Source organism: Ostrea edulis, chromosome 3 (assembly GCF_947568905.1).
Source record: "Ostrea edulis chromosome 3, xbOstEdul1.1, whole genome shotgun sequence".
In the NCBI taxonomy this organism is placed as follows: domain Eukaryota; kingdom Metazoa; phylum Mollusca; class Bivalvia; order Ostreida; family Ostreidae; genus Ostrea; species Ostrea edulis.
In genome coordinates, this window is record NC_079166.1 from 10,172,893 (window position 1) to 10,184,978 (window position 12,086).

General features: G+C 34.4%; 1 protein-coding gene across 4 annotated transcripts in view; it reads right to left on the reverse strand.

The window, feature by feature from the left end:
• The window catches only part of LOC125676116 (probable C-mannosyltransferase DPY19L3), a 46,337-nt gene that overhangs the window by 12,144 nt on the left and 22,107 nt on the right, over positions 1-12,086 (reverse strand). For all 4 annotated transcript variants that reach the window (XM_048914025.2, XM_048914026.2, XM_048914027.2 and 1 more), the window contains 6 exons: positions 11,557-11,702; positions 8,064-8,187; positions 7,016-7,150; positions 5,515-5,646; positions 255-359; positions 82-155 (listed from right to left, as the gene is read on the reverse strand). In XM_048914025.2, the coding sequence (XP_048769982.2) occupies positions 82-155; positions 255-359; positions 5,515-5,646; positions 7,016-7,150; positions 8,064-8,187; positions 11,557-11,702 (716 nt within the window). The remainder of the gene's footprint in view (positions 1-81; positions 156-254; positions 360-5,514; positions 5,647-7,015; positions 7,151-8,063; positions 8,188-11,556; positions 11,703-12,086) is intronic.

Genomic DNA, 12,086 nt, shown 5'->3' on the forward strand with positions numbered 1-12,086 from the left:
AACGTTTTTTTTTCTTACATGTAAACAACTTTTAAATAGTTCATCGAGCCTCACAATTTGCTAATATTCACCAATTCTTACCTTGCATGCCCAACTTTAAACTTTGACATGACAAATTTGTAGATGTGTTCATCTGCATCAATCCCCAGAACAAACTGGATAAAATACAGAAGGATGGATTAAAAATAAAACAGCATTTCTAGTGAAAACAGAATCATTAAAAGCAAGCAGTGATTAATTTTACACGGGCATACCTTTAAAACTCTCTGCAGGAGCATCATGGAAACAAGAACTGCCAAAGAGTATCCGAATACTTTGATAATTTGATTTGGAATGCTGCAGGATTTCATTTCGTCTCCCTGAAATTACAGGGGAAAACCCTTCCATGTATCTGAACGCAGTGACAGTCTCTTTGATTGCATCATGTGTGTTGTAATATGTGCTGTGATCCAACAATCATGTAATGTGCATGTCATCTAAAACTATATCAGCACACTAATAATTAATCAACAGGACTTAGCTTTAGTTAAATACATTTGAGAAGTTGGTACAGTTTCTAAAGTCATATGGCCCAAAATATCGGTTTCACCTGGAGCTCAAACCCTGGCATTCAAATAAGGAATAGATTAGCAAACCCTAAATTCACTCAGTTTGATCAGCAAAATGATTTGTGTCATATGACAAGAGCTTGAAGTTGGCATAAAATTGCAAAAATGCCATTTTCAATGAAAATATCCACAAATTCAGGTGGTTTTCCTTTCAGAAAACATACAGTGCATGCGTCAAGCAAATTAATATTCAAGCATGTTTTTCATCTTAAAATAATATACAATATATATCATTTTCATTCTGCTCAACAAATGCGCACATCTTTTCCTGAGCAATAATTTGTGTGACATTTGACAGTTTTCAGGCTTATTTTGAGAAAAAGGCGGGAAATGTATTATTCATGATGTCATAATGCTATCCATTTAGGAATATCATTCTGATTTTGTTGACATAGTATACCTGGCATAAATTTTACTTTCTTAAAACGCTGATTAAGGGTGTACTCTCGTGGTACGTTTACTGCGAGTGAGTCTCCATACTTTTTAAAGTCGTAACTATGGGGATGGATGTGTTTTATTACCTTGTTCTTTGCCAGACTTACCTTGTTATTACAGCAGATATACTTACTCAACCAGATGTATATCAAGGTAAAGATACCTATTAATCAACCACTTACAGCAGATATACTTACTCAACCAGATGTATATCAAGGTAAAGATACCTATTAATCAACCACTTACAGTAGATATACTTACTCAACCAGATGTATATCAAGGTAAAGATACCTATTAATTAACCACTTACAGCAGATATACTTACTCAACCAGATGTATATCAAGGTAAAGATACCTATTAATTAACCACTTACAGCAGATATACTTACTCAACCAGATGTATATCAAGGTAAAGATACCTATTAATTAACCACTTACAGCAGATATACTTACTCAACCAGATGTATATCAAGGTAAAGATACCTATTAATCAACCACTTACAGCAGATATACTTACTCAACCAGATGTATATCAAGGTAAAGATACCTATTAATCAACCACTTACAGCAGATATACTTACTCAACCAGATGTATATCAAGGTAAAGATACCTATTAATCAACCACTTACAGCAGATATACTTACTCAACCAGATGTATATCAAGGTAAAGATACCTATTAATCAACCACTTACAGCAGATATACTTACTCAACCAGATGTATATCAAGGTAAAGATATCTATTAATTAACCACTTACAGCAGATATACTTACTCAACCAGATGTATATCAAGGTAAAGATACCTATTAATCAACCACTTACAGTAGATATACTTACTCAACCAGATGTATATCAAGGTAAAGATACCTATTAATTAACCACTTACAGCAGATATACTTACTCAACCAGATGTATATCAAGGTAAAGATACCTATTAATCAACCACTTACAGCAGATATACTTACTCAACCAGATGTATATCAAGGTAAAGATACCTATTAATCAACCACTTACAGTAGATATACTTACTCAACCAGATGTATATCAAGGTAAAGATATCTATTAATTAACCACTTACAGCAGATATACTTACTCAACCAGATGTATATCAAGGTAAAGATACCTATTAATCAACCACTTACAGCAGATATACTTACTCAACCAGATGTATATCAAGGTAAAGATACCTATTAATTAACCACTTACAGCAGATATACTTACTCAACCAGATGTATATCAAGGTAAAGATACCTATTAATTAACCACTTACAGTAGATATACTTACTCAACCAGATGTATATCAAGGTAAAGATACCTATTAATCAACCACTTACAGCAGATATACTTACTCAACCAGATGTATATCAAGGTAAAGATACCTATTAATTAACCACTTACAGCAGATATACTTACTCAACCAGATGTATATCAAGGTAAAGATATCTATTAATCAACCACTTACAGCAGATATACTTACTCAACCAGATGTATATCAAGGTAAAGATACCTATTAATCAACCACTTACAGCAGATATACTTACTCAACCAGATGTATATCAAGGTAAAGATACCTATTAATCAACCACTTACAGCAGATATACTTACTCAACCAGATGTATATCAAGGTAAAGATACCTATTAATCAACCACTTACAGTAGATATACTTACTCAACCAGATGTATATCAAGGTAAAGATACCTATTAATTAACCACTTACAGCAGATATACTTACTCAACCAGATGTATATCAAGGTAAAGATACCTATTAATCAACCACTTACAGTAGATATACTTACTCAACCAGATGTATATCAAGGTAAAGATATCTATTAATCAACCACTTACAGCAGATATACTTACTCAACCAGATGTATATCAAGGTAAAGATATCTATTAATTAACCACTTACAGTAGATATACTTACTCAACCAGATGTATATCAAGGTAAAGATACCTATTAATTAACCACTTACAGCAGATATACTTACTCAACCAGATGTATATCAAGGTAAAGATATCTATTAATTAACCACTTACAGCAGGGTTAATATATCTAATTAACCAAACTTACCATTAGGTAGAAAACAATTTTAACAAACTTACCATTAGGTAGAAAACAATTTTAACAAACTTACTTTAAGATAAGTATATTTAATTAACCAGACTTATCATAGATATACTTGACTAACCAGACTTACATGAAGGTAGATACATCCATTTAACCAGACTGACCTTCAGGTGGATGAATATAATTAACCCAGATTTACTATGAGGTGGATGAATATAATTAACCCAGATTTACTATGAGGTGGATGAATATAATTAACCCAGATTTACTATGAGGTGGATGAATATAATTAACCCAGATTTACTATGAGGTGGATGAATATAATTAACCCAGATTTACTATGAGATGGATGAATATAATTAACCCAGATTTACTATGAGGTGGATGAATATAATTAACCCAGATTTACTATGAGGTGGATGAATATAATTAACCCAGATTTACTATGAGGTGGATGAATATAATTAACCAGATTTACTATGAGGTGGATGAATTTAATTAACCCAGATTTACTATGAGGTGGATGAATATAATTAACCCAGATTTACTATGAGGTGAATAAAAGATGGATGAATTGACCCAGATTTATCTTAAAGTGGATTAATCTAATTAACCCAGATTTATCTTAAGGTGGATGAATTTTTAATTAGCACTGATTTACCAGATGGATGAATTCAAGGTAAGGTTTGCAACAACAGGGAAATAACTCTGGATATACCTCAGTGCAGTTTGCGTTTTATGACGTCATAATGAAAAAATGTGTCACGTCATAGTTGAATCGAGGGAAAATGACATAATATTCACTTGTTATCTACTACCGCTGTCAAGTGGCGTCTGTGTAACCCTCTACGACAAAATGATAATAATGTTTCTCAAATGATCATTTATAAATTATTTTCTTTGATATTATGAAAGTCTACAATTTTTTATATATACATATATAGTATGAGCTACGGTTAATTTCCATTACAATTATGTTGTGACCATGTAATCTCTGTGAATCTTGCTCAGTAGGGAAAATAGGATTTATTTTGATGCTGTTATAATCGATCATTGTTTGTGATTAGTATCCTCAAAGACGAGGCTCGACATTAACGAAGCTAGGGATTTTTATGACATTCACAAGCATTTTTAAAAATAAACCCGACAATGCTCTCTAATTACATGCACTTCATATTTCAATGCTATGACATCTACATGCGCTGATAGAGCGATTTATCAGATTACCTTTGAAATGTAGAAAACGCGACTGATCTGATCATGTAAAAATAAAAAAAGGGGTCTTCTCTAGTACATCTTAATAGTCTTAATTTTGTCTGAGGAACATTTGCATAACGTCGACATAAAACAGATTTATTAGTGTCATTTTTACTAACTTTACGTCATCCCCCCCCCCCCCCCCCCCCCTCCTCTAGATCCACCACTGACAGGGCTTTATACTTTATATTGTACTGAAGGTTACAGTTGTAAACAAACATCAATCAAGCAATGGAACAAGGAGAGGGAAATTATTTCAAAGATGTAGTATATAAGACAGGTTCGGGCTAACTTAACACGGAATTTATGACGAAGCAGGACCGTGGAAAACCCGCCAGGATATTGAAAATATTGTATTGTATTGAATTTAGAAAAAAAAAAAATCAACATCTTAATTTCTAATAAATGTGATACTACAATACTTGACAAATAAATATAAATATCATTTTTGGGCTGGAATTGTATCTTATTCATGAAAATGCTCAATGCACTCTTCAAAAGTTGTACAATTATAAAACAAAGTGACAAATCACATAAATGAAATAATTCTTTTTAATCTGTTACCATGGAAACAAAGCCCTGTGGGTAGTAATTCTATATGCTTTCTTAAATATTTATGGTCCAAATATTATTTTTAAAGTAAATATTTTCTGACGTAGATCTTATAAAGCTGTTCAATATACATTTTTTTGTTGCCATGGCAACCAATTTAAATTTTATTCAAGATATAAAAAGTGCTTTTTTTGGTGTTTTAAAATAACATTTTTCTACCAATAAGTATAATCTTATAGATAATACTCTTCTTAAAAATTTTACCAGCTTTTTACCCCATAAGTTTGCCTCGTGTAGTTTTTATACCACTAGTATTCCCTTTTGTACAAAGATCCCGAAAATGTAAAACATCACAAAAATAAGCCCATCTGGTCAAAAAACGACACGGGCGATTTTTTTTAAAAAGTCAATTTTTAAAAGATAAATTCCTACAGAACATACTGATATGCAACATGTCTTTGTTCGCTACATGTCAAAATGTCGCAAACCTTACCTTAAATGAATTTTACTTCACCCAGATTACCCTAAGGTGGATGAATTTAATTAACCCAGATTTACCTTAAGGTGGATGAATTTAATTAACCCAGATTTACCTTAAGGTAGATAAGGAGAAGCGCAGAAGGGATAAAGCTCATGACCAGAGATCCGAGGATCATTTTGTTGAAGAACTGCAGGAAACAGGTCGCGACTAGCGAGAAACACTGGGCTATAAACAGCATCTGGATCTGAAACACACGACCACAGCAACACATTGATAAAAAGTCATCTGAAACACACGACAACAGCAACACATTGATAAAAAGTCATCTGAAACACACGACAACAGCAACACATTGATAAAAAGTCATCTGAAACACACGACGACAGCAACACATTGATAAAAAGTCATCTGAAACACGACCACAGCAACACATTGATAAAAAGTCATCTGAAACACGACCACAGCAACACATTGATAAAAAGTCATCTGAAACACGACCACAGCAACACATTGATAAAAAGTCATCTCATCCATTTTCACCTTCATAAATAAGACTTGATCGAATTTTTTATCCACTGCAAATTAATGATTTCAATTTTGCGGACTTGGGATTGTTGCGATTTATCCCCTACAGAATTGATCTAAACAGATTCACTGATTGTGTGTGCCTGCTAATAGGCACATTGTGGTGAAGGAATAATTTGATCTCCAAACATTGGTAAAGGAAATACTGAGGGTTTTCTGTGTGATGAAAAAATTAAGTGAAATAGTTTTGATTCCAGATTCCAAACCTTGCATTAAATGTCACTCAAATTTACTCGGCATAATTAAGTAAAAACAACTTATTAACCTGTAGTCTAGCTGCATCGGTACAATGCAATATCTGTTTTAAATAGCACTGACTTTTGAATCTGAGAATCAGATCATTATTATCTTCACTAAACATATCATATCAAGACTCATGCCAGTTGGCATTTTTTCTATGTTGACCAGCTTAAATTTTTACTGCTCAGTTGAGAGCTTCCACTGTAAACCAGTGAATATGAAAATAACTGGTCTAACTGGACCAACGTCCATGATTGAATAATGATAAAACACTTTCATAAATAATTATTGATTTCATTCACACTTATTGTTCAACTAACATATTAACTACAAGTTAAGAAAAGAAAGATTCAGTGAACTGATTGTGCGACTTTTAGGGCTGCTGTTTCACTTAGCTTAAAGACAAAGTTGGGAGCATTGAATTTGTCGACTTGAGAGATCTATTAGGGAACTCAATAAAAAGCCCCTTACCAATAAATGAATATGATTAGAACTGGTAAAACTGAAGTTATCATTATGATACTGTCCACACTCCAATATGTCACAGACAGACTCACAAACAGACAGACGGACTCACAGACAGACGGACGGACTCACAGACAGACGGACGGACTCACAGACAGACTCACAGACCACCAAACAGACAGACATACTGAATTAATCATACTTACACTGAGCAAGGGACAAAAATTATCAATCAAATTTAGAACTTGCAAATACATGAGCCATCACACCCATGATGATGAAATCAATTCTAACTTATAAATCTGGTGATTCAGAACTCTTGCCTTTCTGGAAGGGACCATGTCCAGGATCCAAGTGCCAAACAGAGCAAAGGCCTGCAGCAGTAGTACAAACTGGTTAAACTGCCAGCCCAGTGAGAAACATAGGCTGGAGATCAAAATGATTCCCACTGACAGCTTCTGTAAGGCAAGGAAGACATTGTATACAGGATTCAGATTGATAGATATAGCTTCTGACAGATATCATTACAAGGATAAACTTTGTTTCTTACTGGTAAAATAGTATAATTCATTCACAAGGAACATTTTTGATCTCAAATTTCACACAAAAAAAATTCCAGGATTTTAAATTTGGAAATAATTTGAGCAAGAATTTATTTACCAGGTTCACTTTAATCAACTTTCTATAAACTAAATGAAATGTATACCATTAGGTTCATTTGTTGTCCATAATCCATTTTGATTGTTCTTGCTTTTTGACAGTTAATATAAAGTGTAATAGCAATATCAGCTTGTGACCACTTATTGCTATATAACAATGATTATGTTTCCACTAATTTTTTTTTTTTTTTTTTTTTTTTTACAAATTCTAATGATAGCCATTTCCTTATGAATGTGTTGCAGTTATGAACATATAAGTCCTGATTAATAATGGTACTGTAAATAAAGTAAAAGATTGCACTAAATATAAAATTTTATTTTATTTTTGAAAATACATGAAGGTATGAACTGCAGTGTTTCACTTTGGCGTACTTTTCATGATTGATTGTATATTGTTTAACGTCCCTCTCAAGAATTTTTCACTCGTATGGAAAGGTCGCCACTGCCGGTGAAGGGCGGGGCTGTACAATTCAGGAAGTATACCAGCATGAAACGATGCAGTTAATACCATTATGTATCTTCAAAAATGAAATTCATTTTTTGAATAAACCCAATTCTAAATGACCTTCACTGCAATTTTCTATCATATGCTCATTTCTATGAAACTATCTGTAGCTCATTGTTATATACCTGCCTCTTTCTGAAGAGATTATGGGCAAAAATTACCACTACTTTAAGAATGGAAGTACAGTTAGAGTTGGGCGTTTCTTACCTCCTTCTGAGGAGAGCAGTTGTGTCTGAAGTAATATGTAGTTGCTGCTATCTGTACCCACAGGAAAGGGAGAGAGAAGCTTTCTCTGAGCGGGATAATGTATTCAACCCTAGTCGTGTCCACCCTAAAATCATAAGTGTAACCTAGATCTCATGTCCATACTTCTATAACAAATTGTTAATCATCAGCAGTATTAGCCGACATTGTGAATGACATCAAGAGCCCCATAGCCACACAGATCATCCGATTCATAGCAGAATTCACCTACTTTTAAGGTCATGTGTGATGTTTCTGCAATTTTTTCAAAAATTTCTTTTCATCTCCTCGATACGAAGATTTCTTGCATGATTTCCCAAATAGGTTTTAAATTGTATTTTGTAGCAATAATTCTATATTTCACGTCGGCCTTGTAAGTATCACTGAACTAAAATTACAATGGCCTCGGGTTTAATCTACAACTGATCCAAAGATTCTCTCCCCTTCATTGCCACAATAACTTAGTAATGCCCATCTGCACAACCTTCTGTAATATATGAAAGCTGACAATAACTTAGTAATGCCCATCTGCACAACCTTCTGTAATACATGAAAGCTGACTATAACTTAGTATAAGTAATGTCCATCTGCACAACCGTCTGTAATACGTGAAAGCTGACTATAACTTAGTATAAGTAATGTCCATCTGCACAACCTTCTGTATTACATGAAAGCTGACTTTACATTTTATTTGTGACAACCAGAACTTTCAAAATATGCCAGCTTTAAAACACACCTGGTAATATACCACAAGTCTGTTTTTGTTCTTTTGTTTTTTGGGTTTTTTTTTTTTTTTTTGTAGAACAAGATGTGTTTGTGAAACACAAATGCCCCCGATAATGGCCAATTCCAGATTAAGGACAAATATCTTGGTACTTGTAGAAAGATCTTGTCACAAGATATGCTCATGTACAATATGAAAGCTCTAATATTTACCATTTAGAAGTTATGACCAATGTCAATTTTTTAAAAAGTAGGTCAAATGTCAAGGTCAAAAGGTTTAGTACCAACGGAAAGGTCTAAATTGTCACAAGGAATACTCATGTGAAATATCAAAGCTCTATCACTTACTGTTCAAAAGTTATTAGCAAGGTTAAAGTTTTCAAAATGTAGATCAAACTCCAAGGTCAAGGGGTCAAAAATGTTGGTACCCACTGAAAGGTCTTGTCACAAGGAATACTCATGTGAAATATGAAAGCTCTATCACTTACAGTTCAAAAGTTATTAGCAAGGTTAAAGTTTCATACTGAACGACAGAATTACAGACAGGACAAAAACAATATTCCCCCCTGATCTTCGCATTGTTTAAACCGATGCAGGTGCAAGCAGGCCCGAGAACAAAGTAGTTAATACGTTGTTAGCCCTCAAGCATCTAAAAATGTGAAAAGTTTAATTCTGAAGAAAAGGACAGCAATAGAGGCTGAGGATTGACAGAAAGTTCACTTAATCAATTTAAAATGCGTAACAGTGCACATATGGTATCATATAGATCACAAATATCATATATATGAAATAGCATTTACACTAATCAATCTTATTTACACAGATAATGAGAGCTAGTTCTCTCTCCATTAAGGATCCCATTAAACCATGAAATTACAAATCCTATTGGATATTTGATATCTGTTATATCAGTTACTCTATCACTGGACTGAAAAATGACTTCTAACACTAAGAGTATGAACGGTTAAACAGTGACACACAAGCGATGAAACATTTAACTCAATCATGGTGCCCAATCTCTTTTAATTTGTATGTGTATGTGCACAGCAAATATGAGCTGCACTTTGTAATTAATTTCCACTGTGCATCCCAGGATATTGCAGCATAGAGTACAGATCAATACTGTCTAATCAAAAATTAGATCCACGGGGCTCAGGTCTTTTTGACCAATTAAGTCACCATTGGCAGAGAACAGTTTCAAGCAGAATGGGGTAATATTCTCAATATTTAATTGTGCACCACTTCAAAAGGGGGAATAAAAGAAGCTAACCACTGCAGCAATCAATAGCTCCCGAGACATGGAGCGATGCACCTCAGGAGATGGCTGATGTGTAGCAGACATCAGGGACGGCTGATGTCAACGAAGATACGGAGATTACTGTAAATGACTCACATTCTGTTTATAAACGGTTTTAAAAAATTTGATAGCTGAGTAATCTTATTTCCCAATTGGTGGAGTCCAGTGGTATTAAACACGCACAGGGTATCTTCTCCACATTAAGTATATTCATAAAGTAAATCTGATCATCGTCCCGCCGGGCCCAGTCACTGATTGACTTCTGCTTCATAATCCAATATTTTCAAGTCTTAAGTGCTGTGTTGTACAGCAGATTATTTCCAATTATGCCAACAATTTGTGGCTTTTTATTCGTTTTATCTGCATGATTTACAATTTCGACATGGAACTAAATATTTTGACATCTTCATTTTCAATTGAATTTTTTTCTAATATTGAACATGCATCATTAATACAATTTTGAATTTTACAATGCTTGAGGATGCTTGCAATCTTTTCGCATAGAATTCTGAATTGACACTGCCTGCTAATGCTTGCACGACAAACAGTAAAATCATAGAATTCTGAATTGACACTGCCTGCTAATGCTTGCATGACAAACAGTAAAATCATAGAATTCTGAATTGACACTGCCTGCTAATGCTTGCATGACAAACAGTAAAATCATAGCTAGCGTTTTGTTCCTCATCAAATCAAGTGATTCTGAATAATTCCAATAAATTATGCAACACTCTTATCAAGGTTCCCTCCTCCTAACCCCTTCAGGAGATCCTACCCCCTCCCTCCAGGAGACCCTACCCCCTCCCTCCAGAAGATCCTAACCCCTCCCTACAGGAGATCATAACCCCCTACCTACAGAAGATCCTTACCACTTCCCTGTAGGAGACCCTAACCCCTCCCTCATGAAGATCTTAACCCCCTCCCTTCAGGAGATCCTAACCCCTCCCTACAGGAGATCATAACCCCCTCCCTTCAGGAGATCCTAACCCCTCTCTCCTGGAGAACTTATCTCCCTCCTCTCTGAAGAGGAATGACAATCATACAATTTAAACTAAATCTATGCTACAAGAAAATTTCACAAAATTGGCGCCGTTTTTCTCGAGCAGAAAATCTTAAAAGATTTTTCTTAAAAGCTCCTGAACAACCAGTTCTATTTTAATGGTCCAGACACAGTTTTACTATTTCCTTATTGTTTTAAGTGAATCCCATGGCCTTCGTTTTACTTCATACAACTTTGTTTTGTGACAATTGAGTTTGGTTGAAATTGGCCTTGATCAGAAATCTCACTTGTTTCTTCAAATCCAGTGAGAGCAAAAACCCTGTTTAACAATGGAAGCTTCCATTTAATAATATCATGCAAGTTTATATCAAAGACAATATTCCAGGGAAATGATTACCACCTAAACTTTGTGAGACCCGTTTTCTTGTTAGTCTTACTTGTTGAAGGTGTAGAAACACGCTGTCAGAATACCAGCCAGCCACGACCCACTCAGGAAGTACGCGGTGAGGAACAACGCCCACACCAGCATAGCGTGGAGGGCAAACACCGAGTTAATGTAGAAAAAGATTGGCGGAATCCACTTCTGGAATGGAATACATACAACTTTCTGATCATTAATGTATTTAAAATTTTATGCTTAAATAAAATTATGGTAATTTCATCTTCCCTTTTCTTGCTGTTCAAGTAGTCATATTGTCTACAGTCTTAAAAAGAATACCACTCGGCAGCAGGAAAGCCGTCTCCTGCTTTCTGCTTTATAAGGGCATGAAGTAATTCATAAAGGATGGCAAATTGTCTTAAAATTTAGAATGACTTGAATTAATGGAAGTCTATACTATTTCATAGTGCTTACTGTTTTATAAGTAGTGCTCTGTCAATGAATTTCTCTGTAAATTTAACCTTTACAGGCATTTTTTCTCTGTAAATTTTACCTTTACAGACATTTCTTCTCTGTAAATTTTACCTT